This window comes from Pseudophryne corroboree, chromosome 4 (assembly GCF_028390025.1).
Source record: "Pseudophryne corroboree isolate aPseCor3 chromosome 4, aPseCor3.hap2, whole genome shotgun sequence".
Lineage (NCBI taxonomy): Eukaryota > Metazoa > Chordata > Amphibia > Anura > Myobatrachidae > Pseudophryne > Pseudophryne corroboree.
The window spans coordinates 287,012,715-287,032,185 of NC_086447.1; the positions used below are offsets into that span (position 1 = coordinate 287,012,715).

At 41.0% G+C, this 19,471-nt stretch overlaps 1 protein-coding gene across 1 annotated transcript in view; it reads right to left on the reverse strand.

The window, feature by feature from the left end:
• The window catches only part of BCHE (butyrylcholinesterase), a 61,812-nt gene extending 45,757 nt beyond the window's left edge, over positions 1 to 16,055 (reverse strand). Inside the window, exons 1-2 of the mRNA XM_063916185.1 lie at positions 15,972 to 16,055; positions 1,251 to 2,791 (exon numbers count right to left, since the gene is read on the reverse strand). Coding sequence (XP_063772255.1) covers positions 1,251 to 2,782 — 1,532 coding nt within the window. The 5' untranslated portion in view covers positions 2,783 to 2,791; positions 15,972 to 16,055. The remainder of the gene's footprint in view (positions 1 to 1,250; positions 2,792 to 15,971) is intronic.
• Between the last annotated feature and the right edge of the window lie 3,416 nt (positions 16,056 to 19,471).

The following is a 19,471-nucleotide window of genomic DNA, read 5'->3' on the forward strand; positions in this document are numbered from 1 at the left end:
TTGGAGGCAATGATTTGGTGACCAATTTACCCTACTGTGTTCTAAATAAGTTAAAAATGAAAATGTTTGATTGCCTGTGCAGCTGGCATTATGTTCCATGCAGGCCCCACATTCCAGCATGAGTCCTGACATGGAAGTCAACAAGTTCTTCATTGCATTCATGATTAATGACTGCTCCCACAATAATACCACTTTAAAGATATTTAGGCAGAGGCTGGCCTTCAGCACAAGCTGAGCAGACTCTTCTAAATCAAGAACAGTGTGCAGTGGACCACACAAACTTACATACTTTTTCATGTTTAAGGTAGCATAGCCAGGTGGAGATGCAGCAGAAGAATGGCATTATTATGTAAAGGGGGTGGGGCCTCAATGATGCAGTTCACAATGAATAGCATCACCATGACCCCATCCATTTTACTATAGAAGTAGGTGATATCAGGAAGGGATGTCTATTTTACTGATTATAAATCGAGTCTCCTGGAAATTCCAGGAGAGCAAGCAAATATGGATTGATCATACTAGTTTTGTTTTTATAGAAGACTTTGGAATAAAACTTGTGTCATCCTACTAAATTAATACTTGTATAGTTGCATTACACAAGAGTCTCCATTAACAGAACTCCATATTATAAAACAGCTCTGATTGTTCCCTGTATACCATTAGCACATTTTACTTTTTAGGTACTGCTGCAATTAGCAAATAATCTTTTAAAATGGTATACGCATCAGTTAGCACAACAGCCATTGGGACAAAGCATAAAAATCTTTTTAAGCCCTTCAAATCATTTTTGCTTTATAATGAAAAGGAGAGCTAATTTCTGAATTATGGTACATGGCATGCTTTATGCTTGTAGCAATTGTTCCAAAACAGATGAATAAAATATTGAGAAACATAAAAGCCTGAGTGTGCGAGTGCTAAACTTGGATGGAAAAAATGTAAGTAATCTGTGTAAATCTGTTATCATGGAAACAGCTTTGAGAAGCACATGTGTCAGTTGTGATGCAACCTGAAACTATGTTTACTTTCATTTAGAACAGCTGCAGCTTTTGACACTATTTGTGAACATTAATAAAGAAGATAAAGAGAAATCTGTAAAGGGTATAAGGTATTATGATCACGTCTTACTGTCAAGTTGTTAAAAAAAACTTATACAGACACAACATAATACATTATTTTTAAAAATAGTATATTAAAAAATTATTTAAGAAAACCGGCATAAATTCATTTTGGTTAATGAAAAGGAAGCTTACCCAGTTTTTGCAAAATTTGCCCAAAATCTCATTACGTTTCTACTGAGAGTTTCCTCCTCTTTTGTGTAGTTAAGTCTTCTATACATTGGAATACCAAAAACAAATTCAATTTCATATCCGTGTACCACTCCCATCCAGTTTGGCCATGCCAGTTTTGAGGATCGGTGGTTGAAGTAGTACATATAAGCTTTGTTTCCAAGTTCTGAATTTCTCATTGTGAATTCCAGCAGTGGGCATATAAAATTGTAATCTCCAACAATATCATCCATGGCATCGCGATTGAGAACAGGATTCTGTTCATCAACCCAATTTGTGTAATGAAAAAGGACAGAATCTACAGCGAGTTCAGAGGCTTTGGGAAATGCAAGCTTCACACTTTCTTGAAACTGAGTCCGATTTATAAAACTTTCATGATCTTTGCTAAACCCAGGTATTAGATAAACTAAGAAATATGACCCTTCATCTTTATTAACACCTGTTAATATTTGGGTATTTTTTTTCAGTTGTCCAAGTTGCAGAAGATTTACGGGTAAATCTAGGAGAAAATCTCCATCAACTGTAGGAAGAAAACTAATTTCAATTAATGATCTATGTGGTAAAACAGAAAGTGATTTTTCAATTAATTCTTCAGATGTTTTACTCCGAAGACAAGCAATTATTTCAGTCTCATTTCGAAATGAACAACTCAACAGGTTTGCTAATGTCAGAGCTTGATAGTGGGCTGATGTACTACTTATAACAGCCCAAGGTGCATTTGCGGTTGCACTTTGCATAATGGCTCTAGTAAAATATGGATGACTTTTAGGAGAAAGCATGTGATAACTAACAGATGCTCCTCCAGCACTTTCGCCAAAAAGTGTTATGCTTTTGGGATTGCCACCAAATGCTGCAATGTTCTCATGTACCCATTGAAGAGCTAGTCTCTGATCAAACAGGCCTGCATTTCCTGGAGCATCAAAATTACCCGGAAAAGCCAAAAATCCTAAAACTCCCACTCTGTAGTTCATTGACACAACAATAACACGTTCATTCCGAGCCAAGAACTTGCCATCGTAAACATCTAAAGAAGCTGTTCCAGTCTCAAACCCACCACCATAAATCCAGACCATGACACTGGCATTTCTTGGCTTTGGACTAGGTATCCATATGTTAAGGTAAAGACAATCTTCACTTAGTTGTGTATTTGGATTCCACATTTCAGCCCCTGAAAATCCAGGGAATGTTCGATCAACATACTGATAGCAAGAGTTGCCATAATTTGTAGCATTCCATACTTCAACCCAAGGCTTAGGAGCCTCTGGTTTTTTAAATCTCAAGACTCCAACTGGTGGTTCTCCATATGGAATCCCAAGGAAAGCTGTGATTGTCTTAGAAAATACTGGTATCTGTAACCCTCTTACTCTTCCATACTTGGTAAGTACAATGTCATCATCATCATCATCATCATCACAATGAACACTGATGAAAAACAAACAAACTACTGTAAAGCAGATTGCAGAGATATTCTTTCCTTGTGTCAGATTGTACCACATCACTGATAACTGCAATATATAAAAAAATGTTTATGTTCAATTAGTAAATACACAGTCAATGAAATATAATACAGTTGAAGAGCGCTCACCTAAGCTTTCGCTTAGTTGGCATATTAGAAACATATTTATCTGATGGCATTATTGTGTATTTTGAAAAAAATACTTGTATTTTGTGTAGTATGGCTCTGTGTCCATCTCAAATCTGCCTTCTGGTGGTCATTTATCATGAGTTATGTTTCTTAATCTATATTTCTCTACTGTGCTATCCTCCATCCAGTTGTGTGTTTATAACGGGTGCAGGAGGTGTGGTACAGACTCATCCACTGTGCCCCAATACCTGCCGTAGCTTTTTGGTGTTGTCTTAGGAAACAGGGCACTGACATCAGAAATAGCAAATACTCTGTTCCAGAGAAATGCAACTGCTGGGAGCAGGTATGGAAGGGAGCTGCTGCATATACTGCACGTCACCTTTTGTTAAAATGCCTTTTCCTTCATCAAAGTAAGATAATGGCTGCTACATGCATGTACTTACCTTTTAGTCATTTTTTATAAATCACAGATAGGATATTCTTTTAAACCCATAAATTCCATAGTGGGGCCGCAACATTCAGCATTTACAATTTTGAATTTAAGATAAACGCGCATCTACTAAACTGACATCACCAATTGATTATTTAATATGCTTGACTGAAACATTCTAGAATGCCAGTGTGGAAATTCTTGGATATTACATCTGCCACCTTTAATATCATGGCATATTGGGGGTAATTCTGAGTTGATCGCAGCAGCAAGTTTGTTAGCAATTGGGCAAAACCATGTGCACTGCAGGGGACAGGGCCGTAACTACGTGTGTGCCAAGTGGGCTTGGCACACAGTGCAGTTGCCCTGAGGGTGCACGGCCAGCAGCATGTAATGAGTCAAATTGACTCATTACATGCCGCCTCTGAAGTCTGCGCCGTGCGCCGCAGCCGCGCTGGAGGAGAGAGAAGCGCCGGAGGCAGCTGAGAAGGAGGAGGAGGGAGGGGGACTGGAGCCGCAGCAGCGCTATTTCATTGGTAGTAAGCGCCGCTGCAGCATCCCCCTCTCCTTCCGTATAGGCTGCCCGGCGCTGCTGTGGATGCTGGGATGCGGTTCCTCCATCCCAGCATCCACAGCAGCACCGGGCAGCCAAAACGGAAGGAGAGGGGGATGCTGCAGCGGCGCTACTACCAATGAAATTGCGATGCTGCGGCTCCGGTCCCCCTCCCTCCTCCTCCTTGTCCGATGCCTGCACCGAGGGAGCTGCCAGCACGAGGAGCCTGTCAGCGGGCAGAAGGTAAGTATATCCCTCTCTCTCTCTTTCTCTCTCTCTCTTTCTCTCTCTCTCTCTCTCTCTGGGGGTCACCGTCTGCCATAATGTGTAAAAAGGGGTCCTGGCTGCCGCAATGTGTAAAAAGGGGGCCTGGCTGCCGCAATGTGTAAAAAGGGGGACTGGCTGCCGCAATGTGTAAAAAGGAGGCCTGGCTGCCGCAATGTGTAAAAAGGGGGCCTGGCTGCCGCAATGTGTAAAAAGGGGGCCTGGCTGCCGCAATGTGTAAAAAGGGGGCCTGGCTGCCGCAATGTGTAAAAAGGGGGATTGGCCGCCGCAATGTGTAAAAAGGGGGCCTGGCTGCCGCAATGTGTAAAAAGGGGGACTGGCTGCCGCAATGTGTAAAAAGGGGGCCTGGCTGCCGCAATGTGTAAAAAGGGGGACTGGCTGCCGCAATGTGTAAAAAGGGGGACTGACTGCCGCAATGTGTAAAAAGTAGAGATGAGCGCCTGAAATTTTTCGGGTTTTGTGTTTTGGTTTTGGGTTCGGTTCCGCGGCCGTGTTTTGGGTTCGAACGCGTTTTGGCAAAACCTCACCGAATTTTTTTTGTCGGATTCGGGTGTGTTTTGGATTCGGGTGTTTTTTTCAAAAAACACTAAAAAACAGCTTAAATCATAGAATTTGGGGGTCATTTTGATCCCAAAGTATTATTAACCTCAAAAACCATAATTTACACTCATTTTCAGTCTATTCTGAATACCTCACACCTCACAATATTATTTTTAGTCCTAAAATTTGCACCGAGGTCGCTGTGTGAGTAAGATAAGCGACCCTAGTGGCCGACACAAACACCGGGCCCATCTAGGAGTGGCACTGCAGTGTCACGCAGGATGTCCCTTCCAAAAAACCCTCCCCAAACAGCACATGACGCAAAGAAAAAAAGAGGCGCAATGAGGTAGCTGTGTGAGTAAGATTAGCGACCCTAGTGGCCGACACAAACACCGGGCCCATCTAGGAGTGGCACTGCAGTGTCACGCAGGATGGCCCTTCCAAAAAACCCTCCCCAAACAGCACATGACGCAAAGAAAAAAAGAGGCGCAATGAGGTAGCTGTGTGAGTAAGATTAGCGACCCTAGTGGCCGACACAAACACCGGGCCCATCTAGGAGTGGCACTGCAGTGTCACGCAGGATGTCCCTTCCAAAAAACCCTCCCCAAACAGCACATGACGCAAAGAAAAAAAGAGGCGCAATGAGGTAGCTGTGTGAGTAAGATTAGCGACCCTAGTGGCCGACACAAACACCGGGCCCATCTAGGAGTGGCACTGCAGTGTCACGCAGGATGTCCCTTCCAAAAAACCCTCCCCAAACAGCACATGACGCAAAGAAAAAAAGAGGCGCAATGAGGTAGCTGACTGTGTGAGTAAGATTAGCGACCCTAGTGGCCGACACAAACACCGGGCCCATCTAGGAGTGGCACTGCAGTGTCACGCAGGATGTCCCTTCCAAAAAACCCTCCCCAATCAGCACATGATGCAAAGAAAAAGAAAAGAAAAAAGAGGTGCAAGATGGAATTGTCCTTGGGCCCTCCCACCCACCCTTATGTTGTATAAACAAAACAGGACATGCACACTTTAACCAACCCATCATTTCAGTGACAGGGTCTGCCACACGACTGTGACTGATATGACGGGTTGGTTTGGACCCCCCCCAAAAAAGAAGCAATTAATCTCTCCTTGCACAAACTGGCTCTACAGAGGCAAGATGTCCACCTCATCTTCACCCTCCGATATATCACCGTGTACATCCCCCTCCTCACAGATTATCAATTCGTCCCCACTGGAATCCACCATCTCAGCTCCCTGTGTACTTTGTGGAGGCAATTGCTGCTGGTCAATGTCTCCGCGGAGGAATTGATTATAATTCATTTTAATGAACATCATCTTCTCCACATTTTCTGGATGTAACCTCGTACGCCGATTGCTGACAAGGTGAGCGGCGGCACTAAACACTCTTTCGGAGTACACACTTGTGGGAGGGCAACTTAGGTAGAATAAAGCCAGTTTGTGCAAGGGCCTCCAAATTGCCTCTTTTTCCTGCCAGTATAAGTACGGACTGTGTGACGTGCCTACTTGGATGCGGTCACTCATATAATCCTCCACCATTCTTTCAATGGGGAGAGAATCATATGCAGTGACAGTAGACGACATGTCCGTAATCGTTGTCAGGTCCTTCAGTCCGGACCAGATGTCAGCATCAGCAGTCGCTCCAGACTGCCCTGCATCACCGCCAGCGGGTGGGCTCGGAATTCTGAGCCTTTTCCTCGCACCCCCAGTTGCGGGAGAATGTGAAGGAGGAGATGTTGACAGGTCGCGTTCCGCTTGACTTGACAATTTTGTCACCAGCTGGTCTTTCAACCCCAGCAGACTTGTGTCTGCCGGAAAGAGAGATCCAAGGTAGGCTTTAAATCTAGGATCGAGCACGGTGGCCAAAATGTAGTGCTCTGATTTCAACAGATTGACCACCCGTGAATCCTTGTTAAGCGAATTAAGGGCTGCATCCACAAGTCCCACATGCCTAGCGGAATCGCTCCCTTTTAGCTCCTTCTTCAATGCCTCCAGCTTCTTCTGCAAAAGCCTGATGAGGGGAATGACCTGACTCAGGCTGGCAGTGTCTGAACTGACTTCACGTGTGGCAAGTTCAAAGGGCATCAGAACCTTGCACAACGTTGAAATCATTCTCCACTGCACTTGAGACAGGTGCATTCCACCTCCTATATCGTGCTCAATTGTATAGGCTTGAATGGCCTTTTGCTGCTCCTCCAACCTCTGAAGCATATAGAGGGTTGAATTCCACCTCGTTACCACTTCTTGCTTCAGATGATGGCAGGGCAGGTTCAGTAGTTTTTGGTGGTGCTCCAGTCTTCTGTACGTGGTGCCTGTACGCCGAAAGTGTCCCGCAATTCTTCTGGCCACCGACAGCATCTCTTGCACGCCCCTGTCGTTTTTTAAAAAATTCTGCACCACCAAATTCAAGGTATGTGCAAAACATGGGACGTGCTGGAATTTGCCCATATTTAATGCACACACAATATTGCTGGCGTTGTCCAATGCCACAAATCCACAGGAGAGTCCAATTGGGGTAAGCCATTCCGCGATGATCTTCCTCAGTTGCCGTAAGAGGTTTTCAGCTGTGTGCGTATTCTGGAAAGCGGTGATACAAAGCGTAGCCTGCCTAGGAAAGAGTTGGCGTTTGCGAGATGCTGCTACTGGTGCCGCCGCTGCTGTTCTTGCGGCGGGAGTCCATACATCTACCCAGTGGGCTGTCACAGTCATATAGTCCTGACCCTGCCCTGCTCCACTTGTCCACATGTCCGTGGTTAAGTGGACATTGGGTACAACTGCATTTTTTAGGACACTGGTGAGTCTTTTTCTGACGTCCGTGTACATTCTCGGTATCGCCTGCCTAGAGAAGTGGAACCTAGATGGTATTTGGTAACGGGGGCACACTGCCTCAATAAATTGTCTAGTTCCCTGTGAACTAACGGCGGATACCGGACGCACGTCTAACACCAACATAGTTGTCAAGGCCTCAGTTATCCCCTTTGCAGTAGGATGACTGCTGTGATATTTCATCTTCCTTGCAAAGGACTGTTGAACAGTCAATTGCTTAATGGAAGTAGTACAAGTGGGCTTACGACTTCCCCTCTGGGATGACCATCGACTCCCAGCGGCAACAACAGCAGCGCCAGCAGCAGTAGGCGTTACACGCAAGGATGCATCGGAGGAATCCCAGGCAGGAGAGGACTCGTCAGAATTGCCAGTGACATGGCCTGCAGGACTATTGGCATTCCTGGGGAAGGAGGAAATTGACACTGAGGGAGTTGGTGGGGTGGTTTGCGTGAGCTTGGTTACAAGAGGAAGGGATTTACTGGTCAGTGGACTGCTTCCGCTGTCACCCAAAGTTTTTGAACTTGTCACTGACTTATTATGAATGCGCTGCAGGTGACGTATAAGGGAGGATGTTCCGAGGTGGTTAACGTCCTTACCCCTACTTATTACAGCTTGACAAAGGGAACACACGGCTTGACACCTGTTGTCTGCATTTCTGGTGAAATACCTCCACACCGAAGAGCTGATTTTTTTGGTATTTTCACCTGGCATGTCAACGGCCATATTCCTCCCACGGACAACAGGTGTCTCCCCGGGTGCCTGACTTAAACAAACCACCTCACCATCAGAATCCTCCTGGTCAATTTCCTCCCCAGCGCCAGCAACACCCATATCCTCCTCATCCTGGTGTACTTCAACACTGACATCTTCAATCTGACTATCAGGAACTGGACTGCGGGTGCTCCTTCCAGCACTTGCAGGGGGCGTGCAAATGGTGGAAGGCGCATGCTCTTCACGTCCAGTGTTGGGAAGGTCAGGCATCGCAACCGACACAATTGGACTCTCCTTGTGGATTTGGGATTTCGAAGAATGCACAGTTCTTTGCTGTGCTGCTTTTGCCAGCTTGAGTCTTTTCATTTTTCTAGCGAGAGGCTGAGTGCTTCCATCCTCATGTGAAGCTGAACCACTAGCCATGAACATAGGCCAGGGCCTCAGCCGTTCCTTGCCACTCCGTGTGGTAAATGGCATATTGGCAAGTTTACGCTTCTCCTCCGACAATTTTATTTTAGGTTTTGGAGTCCTTTTTTTTCTGATATTTGGTGTTTTGGATTTGACATGCTCTGTACTATGACATTGGGCATCGGCCTTGGCAGACGACGTTGCTGGCATTTCATCGTCTCGGCCATGACTAGTGGCAGCAGCTTCAGCACGAGGTGGAAGTGGATCTTGATCTTTCCCTAATTTTGGAACCTCAACATTTTTGTTCTCCATATTTTAATAGGCACAACTAAAAGGCACCTCAGGTAAACAATGGAGATGGATACTAGTATACAATTATGGACTGCCTGCCGACTGCAGACACAGAGGTAGCCACAGCCGTGAACTACCGTACTGTACTGTGTCTGCAGCTAATATAGACTGGTTGATAAAGAGAAGATGTCTATGTAACTATGTATGTATAAAGAAGACTGAAAAAAATCCACGATTAGGTGGTATACAATTATGGACGGACTGCCTGCCGAGTGCAGACACAGAGGTAGCCACAGCCGTGAACTACCGTACTGTACTGTGTCTGCAGCTAATATAGACTGGTTGATAAAGAGAAGATGTCTATGTAACTATGTATGTATAAAGAAGAATGAAAAAAAACCACGGTTAGGTGGTATACAATTATGGACGGACTGCCTGCCGAGTGCAGACACAGAGGTAGCCACAGCCGTGAACTACCGTACTGTACTGTGTCTGCAGCTAATATAGACTGGTTGATAAAGAGAAGATGTCTATGTAACTATGTATGTATAAAGAAGAATGAAAAAAATCCACGGTTAGGTGGTATTACAATTATGGACGGACTGCCTGCCGAGTGCAGAGACACAGAGGTAGCCACAGCCGTGAACTACCGTACTGTGTCTGCTGCGACTGGATGATAAATGATATAAAAAATATATATATATCACTACTGCAGCCGGACAGGTATATATTATATATTATATAATGACGGACCTGCTGGACACTGTCTGTCAGCAGAATGAGTTTTATTTTTATAGAATAAAAAAAAAAAAAACACACAAGTGAAGTCACACGACGAGTGTTTAACTTTTTCAGGCAATCACAATATAAGTATACTACTAACTATACTGGTGGTCAGTGTGGTCAGGTCACTGGTCAGTCACACTGGCAGTGGCACTCCTGCAGCAAAAGTGTGCACTGTTTAATTTTAATATAATATGTACTCCTGGCTCCTGCTATAACCTATAACTGGCACTGCAGTAGTGCTCCCCAGTCTCCCCCACAATTATAAGCTGTGTGAGCTGAGCAGTCAGACAGATATATAATATATATAGATGATGCAGCACACTGGCCTGAGCCTGAGCAGTGCACACAGATATGGTATGTGACTGACTGAGTCACTGTGTGTATCGCTTTTTTCAGGCAGAGAACGGATATATTAAATAAACTGCACTGTGTGTCTGGTGGTCACTCACTATATAATATATTATGTACTCCTGGCTCCTGCTATAACCTATAACTGGCACTGCAGTAGTGCTCCCCAGTCTCCCCCACAATTATAAGCTGTGTGAGCTGAGCAGTCAGACAGATATATATAATATTATATATAGATAATAGATGATGCAGCACACTGGCCTGAGCCTGAGCAGTGCACACAGATATGGTATGTGACTGACTGAGTCACTGTGTGTATCGCTTTTTTCAGGCAGAGAACGGATATATTAAATAAACTGCACTGTGTGTCTGGTGGTCACTCACTATATAATATATTATGTACTCCTGGCTCCTGCTATAACCTATAACTGGCACTGCAGTAGTGCTCCCCAGTCTCCCCCACAATTATAAGCTGTGTGAGCTGAGCAGTCAGACAGATATATATAATATTATATATAGATAATAGATGATGCAGCACACTGGCCTGAGCCTGAGCAGTGCACACAGATATGGTATGTGACTGACTGAGTCACTGTGTGTATCGCTTTTTTCAGGCAGAGAACGGATATATTAAATAAACTGCACTGTGTGTCTGGTGGTCACTCACTATATAATATATTATGTACTCCTGGCTCCTGCTATAACCTATAACTGGCACTGCAGTAGTGCTCCCCAGTCTCCCCCACAATTATAAGCTGTGTGAGCTGAGCAGTCAGACAGATATATATAATATTATATATAGATAATAGATGATGCAGCACACTGGCCTGAGCCTGAGCAGTGCACACAGATATGGTATGTGACTGACTGAGTCACTGTGTGTATCGCTTTTTTCAGGCAGAGAACGGATATATTAAATAAACTGCACTGTGTGTCTGGTGGTCACTCACTATATAATATATTATGTACTCCTGGCTCCTGCTATAACCTATAACTGGCACTGCAGTAGTGCTCCCCAGTCTCCCCCACAATTATAAGCTGTGTGAGCTGAGCAGTCAGACAGATATATATAATATTATATATAGATAATAGATGATGCAGCACACTGGCCTGAGCCTGAGCAGTGCACACAGATATGGTATGTGACTGAGTCACTGTGTGCTGTGTATCGCTTTTTTCAGGCAGAGAACGGATTATAAAGTAAACTGCACTGTCCTCACTAGTAAACTCTCTCCACTCAGTCTCTACACTTCTACAGTAACAGTACTCCTCCTAGTCAGCTCCAGTAAATCTCTCTCAGTCTCTTATAATCTAAATGGAGAGGACGCCAGCCACGTCCTCTCCCTATCAATCTCAATGCACGTGTGAAAATGGCGGCGACGCGCGGCTCCTTATATAGAATCCGAGTCTCGCGATAGAATCCGAGCCTCGCGAGAATCCGACAGCGTCATGATGACGTTCGGGCGCGCTCATCTCTAGTAAAAAGGGGGACTGGCTGCAATGTTTATAAAGGGAGCCTGGCTGCCGCAATGTGTAAAAAGGGGTCCTGGCTGCCGCAATGTGTAAAAAGGGGTACTGGCTGCCGCAATGTGTAAAAAGGGGGACTGGCTGCCGCAATGTGTAAAAAGGGGGACTGGCTGCAATGTGTAAAAAGGGGGCCTGGTTGCCGCAATGTGTAAAAAGGGGGACTGGCTGCAATGTGTAAAAAGGGGGCCTGGCTGCCGCAATGTGTAAAAAGGGGTCCTGGCTGCCGCAATGTGTAAAAAGGGGGCCTGGCTGCCGCAATGTGTAAAAAGGGGGACTGGCTGCCGCAATGTGTAAAAAGGGGGACTGGCTGCCGCAATGTGTAAAAATGGGGACTGGCTGCCGCAATGTGTAAAAAGGGGGCCTGGCTGCCGCAATCTGTAAAAAGTGGGACTGGCTGCCGCAATGTGTAAAAAGGGGGACTGGCTGCCGCAATGTGTAAAAAGGGGGCCTGGCTGCCGCAATGTGTAAAAAGGGGGACTGTCTGCCGCAATGTGTAAAAAGGGGGACTGGCTGCTGCAATGTGTAAAAAGGGGGACTGTCTGCTGTAATGTGTAAAAAGGGGGACGCTGTCTGCTGTAATGTATAAAAGGGGCTCTACCTGGTGTAGTGGCGCTACTGTGCAGCGTAATTTGAATAATGGAGACTACTGTGCACCGTAGTATGAATTGCTATTATTTTGTGGCCACGCCCCTTCCCCATGAAGCCACGCCCCTATATATTTTCGCACGCCTATGGCGCGCACTGCCCCTATCTTGCATGGGGGGGCGCCAATGTCGTTTCTTGCACACAGCGCTAAAATGCCTAGTTACGGCACTGGCAGGGGAGGCAGATTTAACGTGCAGAGAGAGAGAGATTTGGGTGTGGTGTGTTCAATCTGCAATCTAAATTGCAGTTTAAAAATAAAGCAGCGAGTATATTTACCCTGCACAGAAACAAAATAACCCACCCAAATATAACTCTCTCTGCAAATGTTATATCTGGCCCCCTGCAGTGCACATGGTTTTGCCCAACTGCTAAAAAATGTCCTGCTGCGATCAACTTGGAATTACCCCCATTATGTTTTGATTAATGTTGGTTTAATCCATGCATTTATGGAAACTACCACTAATATATATTTTAGTGTGTGTCTGTGTGATATTGGTAATGATATAAATCTAGAAATTAGTTTGATAGAAAAAAGGTCGTAGCTTATATGTCTGACTTTGTTAGTATGTTCTCTTCTATATTATAATGTATACTACAGATAACTTTTATACATATGAAGCACATAAGTGGAACCAGACCTCTGTGTATGATACAAATATCTTCTGGAAAGGGATAAGCTTCATAACATATATCAGTTAGATCAGTCATACTGTATATATACAGTATCTCTCTCTTTCTTTCTCTCTCTCTCTCTATATATATATATATATATATATGTGATCTAACTGATGTTTTGGTGCTTTATAATGTACATTTTTGTTATCTTTTGACGCAAGTGCAGTGTCCATGTTTTGCTCTATAAAACTAACTTGAACTTTTCACTCAAAATCATTCAGTAAAAAAAGATATGTTTAGTTCAATCTTTAGAATCAATGAGACTGGAGCTGAGAAAGTTTGTTATCATTTCCTTTTCAGGTTTAGAGCTGGCATAACAGTAAAAACATAGCACGCATTACCTACTCTTCCCTCATGTCTCACATAAGAGGAACTTCAAAAACAGTAAAAATTAGGCATCCATCCATACCCTTCAAATTACTGTTTAGATGCCGTGCAGTATGTGTAAACTATGTGCGTTTGGGTTATTCATGCAAACTAATCTGGCACCCAAAGTGGCCTCAATGAACTATTGATCTTTCTTTCCTTACCAACTACATAAAAGCCATATACCTATTTTCTCTTGTAACATGTTATACGTGGACTGTTATCAAACTGTTTTTCTTCTGCAGTAACACCTCCATGGAAGAAGCTGTTTAACTGTAACTTAAGGGGGAATAATTTTTCTAGGATAACCTTGTAGTAATATGTACTGTATATACAGTAAAACATATTTTATATCCACAAATTCAATGTTTAAACTACAGTTTGTAGTCATAACAATCATATTGTAGTGGATGACGTCTAATAAATTAATTAAGTGATAAGAGAAATGAAACATTATTTTCAATATGCCAAACGCGATTATTTTCTAGTACACTTATTTATTTGTAAAAACAGATTTCTGTATTGTTATCAACGTTACAAGAATAGTTTCATATTAACATTTTCTTTCTATTTATCAATTTGAAATGACTACACTATATGTGCAAGTTTCCTATTTATTGAAGAGCAGGTACGTTTCCTTTTATGATATCCATTACTTTATTTACGTATGTAGCTGTGCCTACTGAGGATGTAGACCATACTGCCAATTAATTAGTGTTAATATTAAGTATCTATTAATTATGTCATGCTTGAATTAAACAAAATCCCATGTCTGGGGGGGAGAGAGAGAACAGAAAAAAATTATCTGCAGCTTCAAAAATACAACAACACAATAAGTAAACAAATATACTAAAATGAGTTAGTAATAAAAAGAGTTGTTTCCTCTTATGTTTATGTTTGAACATACAATTAACTGATACACAATTTTGATGATAATATACCATAATGGTATAAAGCTAAAGGCACGTTTTAGCTACAGTACTGTATGTAACCTATTTATGGGATGGAAAATCATTAGCTACCATTTTCTATAAGTATATAATCTCATGCAAGATTCAGTCATGCACCACTGCCCTCATGTGACCTTTACATATTAATAACTTTACTCTAATATTAGAGGCACTAATCTTATTACTCCTGCTATTTTAGGTCTAGCGTATTTTTACATAATAATAGAATAGGAATTAGTGTAGCTAAACAACTGACTGAAGAATATAGAGCGGTAATAAACAATGTTTATCAAAATATATGACAACACTATATTGATGCTCTAGTTGTGTTCCGCAACTACCAAAACAATAAATCTATTCATAGCGCATAGTAATTGCTCAACAAAAGAACATAGTGTTGTTTGTTTATAGCATCTTACAGAGGAATTCTGTGATTTCATTATTTTTTGTTTTATGTTTTTTTATTTATTTAGGGAAACAAATAAGAGATAAGGTTTCTCCGGTTATTGTTCAATTAATTTACCTCACATATTTTTAGTCTTTGTTATGCTAAACCAATAAGCAGCATCAAATAAATAAATAAAGCCAATTATGGTAACAAACTTAAATTGTTGGCTACACCACGTTTAGGTAACAAGCTCACTACTGTATGTTGTAAAGCTTTGTACAGTTTTCGCAGTTTCTATACAACAAACTAAAAAAGAACATAGCAATATATGTAATTCACCTAAAATTTAATGAAATACATTACTTAGTGATAACCAGCTTATCTACATTATCACCATTTTATTCACTTATTATAGTCTGTGGATATTAGAGTATGTGCTATGATTTATACTTGTTTATAGCAAGTAAAGTGGCCCTTGTTTACAGTATGAAACAATAGAACTAAAGTGTGATAATCTAATGTTATATAATGATTGTGCACAGAGATTTAATTATGTTCTTTACTATTTATTTTATAGGTAAACAAAATGATGTTAGCTAGTTCTTTAAAAAAAATAGGCACAAAGCTGTTTGGCTTTATTTTAAAATTGGTATACATGATTAGTGAATTTATAGATAACCCAATGTGTTTGCTTTTCATGTACTAGTCAATAACTTGAACATTATGCATCTACTGTATCTATCTATCTATCTATCTATCTACCTATAATTTGTCTGTCTATCTATCTATCTATCTATCTTTTGTCTGTCTAGCTATCTTTTGTTTTTCTGTGTGTCAATCAATCAATTCTATCTATAATTTGTCTATCTGTCTATCTTTTGTCTGCCGGTTTGTGTGTGTGTGTGTGTGTGTGTGTGTGTTTGTGTGTGTGTGTGTGTGTGTGTGTGTGTCTGTCTGTCTGTCTATATATCTATCTATCATTTCTCTGCTTGCCTATCTATCGATCTGTCTGTCTGTCTGTCTGTCTGTCTATCTATCTATCTTTATATCTATAATTTGTCTGTCTGTCTGTCTATCTATCTATCTATAATTTGTCTGTCTGTCTGTCTGTCTGTCTATCTATCTATCTATCTATCTATCTATCTATCTATCCATCCCAGTGGAATTTCTGGTGAAACTATTTAAGCAAGTGCTGCTCATGTTTGATGTCTTCTGAAGATGTGTTCGGACTAATAGTGTGTTCAGTAAAAGTACCAATACTGTTTTGTTTCTTATTGCATCTTCTGAATGAATATGAAGCACAAAGTATGAGTCATTAAAAGCTTCATTAAAACAGAGAAATGTTAAAACACTTACCAGTACTAATCTTATAAAGTTTTAAACAGCGAGGTTCTTAAGTAGTTCAGTGTCTAGAAGTACATCTGCTGCCTCAGTTCTGTAAATTGGATGGTACGGACATTAATAGAAACTGTGTCTGAATTAAAGCTCGCGAGACTTGGCAGCAGCAACTTGATCTGCAAGCAGCAGATCTTTACCATCTGACATCTGTTCTTTGCATAAAACTTGATGTAAACTTGCTTCTTTACAGCCAGTTCAAAAAGAAAGAAGTGAGTTGCAAGTTATGCCTAACAGATTGGTTTCTCAAGCTATGTCATGGTAACTTGTCTGAAGTCTATCAGTTTTATTCCCAGAGCATTCATTAATGTTACTTTAATATAAGGGGCTGTGATTAGTTATGGAATTATCATATTGACAGCAATAACAAGAGCACCTGCAAGAATTCCCAATATTTTGGAAGCTAAATATCATTATTGTTATAATACCTTGAGTAGGTTTGTTCATTAATTTATTTTCCAAAGTAGCATCATCTGCTTCAGGGATCTTATTATGCAATATGGTGTCCAGAGGCTGAAGATGACTATACTCTCCTGAGGTACTATATAAATAAAACTGTGTTTTTCCTCTGAGATATTTTTACTGTTTATAAGAATACAGGAGACTATGAAGCATAAAGAGGATAATATAAGTATACAAGAAAAGTCAATATAGTTTTATAATGCACTATTGTCACCACCCCGTAGTGGGCAATAGCGAAACATAAATAGACTACAAACTGACCTAACCTGCTTAAGGGGGTAATTCTGAGTTGATCGCAGCAGGATTTTTGTTAGCAGTTGGGTAAAACCATGTGCACTGCAGGGGGGGGCAGATATAACATTTCCAGAGAGAGTTAGATTTGGGTGGGTTATTGTGTTTCTGTGCAGGGTAAATACTGGCTGCTTTATTTTTACACTGCAATTTAGATTGCAGATTGAACACACCCCACCCAAATCAAACTCTCTCTGCACACGTTATATCTGCCTCCCCTGCAGTGCACATGGTTTTGCCCAACTGCTAACAAAGTTCCTGCTGCAATCAACCCAGAATCACCCCCTAAGTGTACGTGCTCCCCTCTTACCACATTCCTGTATCATATTTGGCACCCAGTGCAGATCCTCCATTTTGCACACCCACCACCACAAATCATTTTAAAAATTAAACACAGAAAAATTTGCTGTACTTGCAATTAGATTTTTAAACAATACAGTGCTATCATAAATTGAAATTAAATAATAATAGCTGCTCTTCAATGGTAGGTGGATAATATTCACAGTACAGTATCTGCTTTTGAGTTTCAGCAAAATGATCAATAAACTCATGAAGATTCTACTTCTCTTCACATTCATGTTCATAGGAAACTTTTTTCCACAGGAAAAAAATAAATCAAATACAGTAGGCCTTAGATAGAAAAAAACAAACACATTGGCACCAATAGGAACAAAAAAAAAAAAAACATATACACATTGGCACAGATAGGAAAATAAACAAACACATTGCCCACCACAGGAAAGTAATAAAATACTTTGCCCCTCACAGGAAAATAATAAAATAAATAACATATTTTTTTTTAAATAACTTTTTAATTTTTAATTTCAGAGCTGACAGTAACTTACTTTCAATAACTGTCTGGGATAAGACTATCACATTCTAGACCAGAAATTCTGCTTGTGGGCTGTGGGCAATGGCATCCAGGCATACTCTCCACATGACTTGGTGACTAGTGCAGTCAGTCTCAGCATGGATTCTCAGTCACACAGAGACAAATGGGTCATGGAGCATCTGGCTTGTGGCCTGTCATTCACTGTCTTTACTTCTTGATGTTATGACATCACATCATGCCTCCAGGAGGCAGAGCAGTGCTAAACCTTCTCACCTGTGAAAAGCTGCATAGCAGTGCACCTGTCAGAGTGAAGAATCAGTGTGTCAGCAGTGGGCAATGATGCAGCAGGCTGAGTAGTGTCAGCAGTGGGCAGAGCACCATGGGCTGTGACAACAGGCTATCACTGCTTTGGAAGTGGTTGCGATTGGTTTAGATATTTGTTACTGTATTATTATTTTTTGTTCAAGTAAATACACACACAAATCAAAAATGTGTATGGTGCAAGTATGAATGTTTCTACCAGGGCAGCTTTTAATACAGCTAAAGTCAGTATCCACTAGATAACATAAAATAACAGAGTAAACACACATATGACCAAAATGGGCCAAAAACATTAACAGCTGAAATGGATAAAATGTATGAAAATATTTTTACAAATAATATATATATAAATAAAAAAATAGCTCAAATAGCTAATTTGAACAATTAATTAATGACGTGAATAAAGAAAATGAGGAGTTGAGGATGAAAGCACAAGAAAAACAGCCTCAAATAGAATAATGAGAAACAAAAAGATAGGGAAAAAACAAAGATGGCGCTATGGTATATCATCTGCTAACTTATTATTATTTTTAGATACCATTACACATGTACTGTAATTAATGAATTGTTCAAATTAGCTATTTTAGCTATTTGTTATATGTCTGCTATTTATTAAATGTTTTCATGTATTTTATCCATTTTGAACTAGTATTTATTCATTATTCAATGCCATTGTCCAAGTGCTGAGTTGATCCTGTAGGGGTGTTGGCGGTAATCAGTACCATCTCCCTTATTAGAAACATTGGATTGTCTGATTTTGAAAGTCTCTATATAATTTTTATCAAGCATAAAATATTTTTTATATCAACTAATGACTGGCACTTGTTTTTAGGTGATTTGGTAGAGGTATATATTTTCAGATTGTATGGGGTGCACCAACCCCCATTATTGGAATACCAATGAGGACTCTTTAATTCATCATTTAAATTTTTGCATGTACACTTATGATGTCACTCTGGTTTTTTTTTATTTGCAATAGTACTTATTAATGTTTTAGGCCCTTTAGGCAAAATATGCCTGTTTTTACTCTGTGATACGTACAGTACTAGTCAAAAATATTTGATTGTCTGTATGAGAAAGTAAGTTATTGGACAGTTGTCCAATTCTAATATATACCTCTGTGTGTAGGATTGACCATGATTGGAAGTTAATGCGGTCAAGAGTTCACACCCTGCATAGGGTAAGACACCAAGTAGCATCATTCAAAACTGTTATAGTGGCCACACAAAATACTGTACAGTATGTGTCAAATGTATTTATTTTATAATCAACAAACATTTAAATGACTGTATTGAAAGACAGATGGGCTTTTTTGTGAGTGTAATTAGTATGAGGGTTTTGTTTAGCACCACAAAACAGAAGAGTGCACTCCTTTAAGTGCTCTGAGTTGATCTCAAACATTAAAGATATTTCTTTAATATAATACTATATAGGGTGGCAATAACTATACTTCCCCTATTCAGAGCCATGAGTACAGTAGCTTGATCTAACTACTAGAATGTCACCAAATTTGGTAGGGAGACTAATTAGGACTTGGGAAGCAGGATTCAGCAGA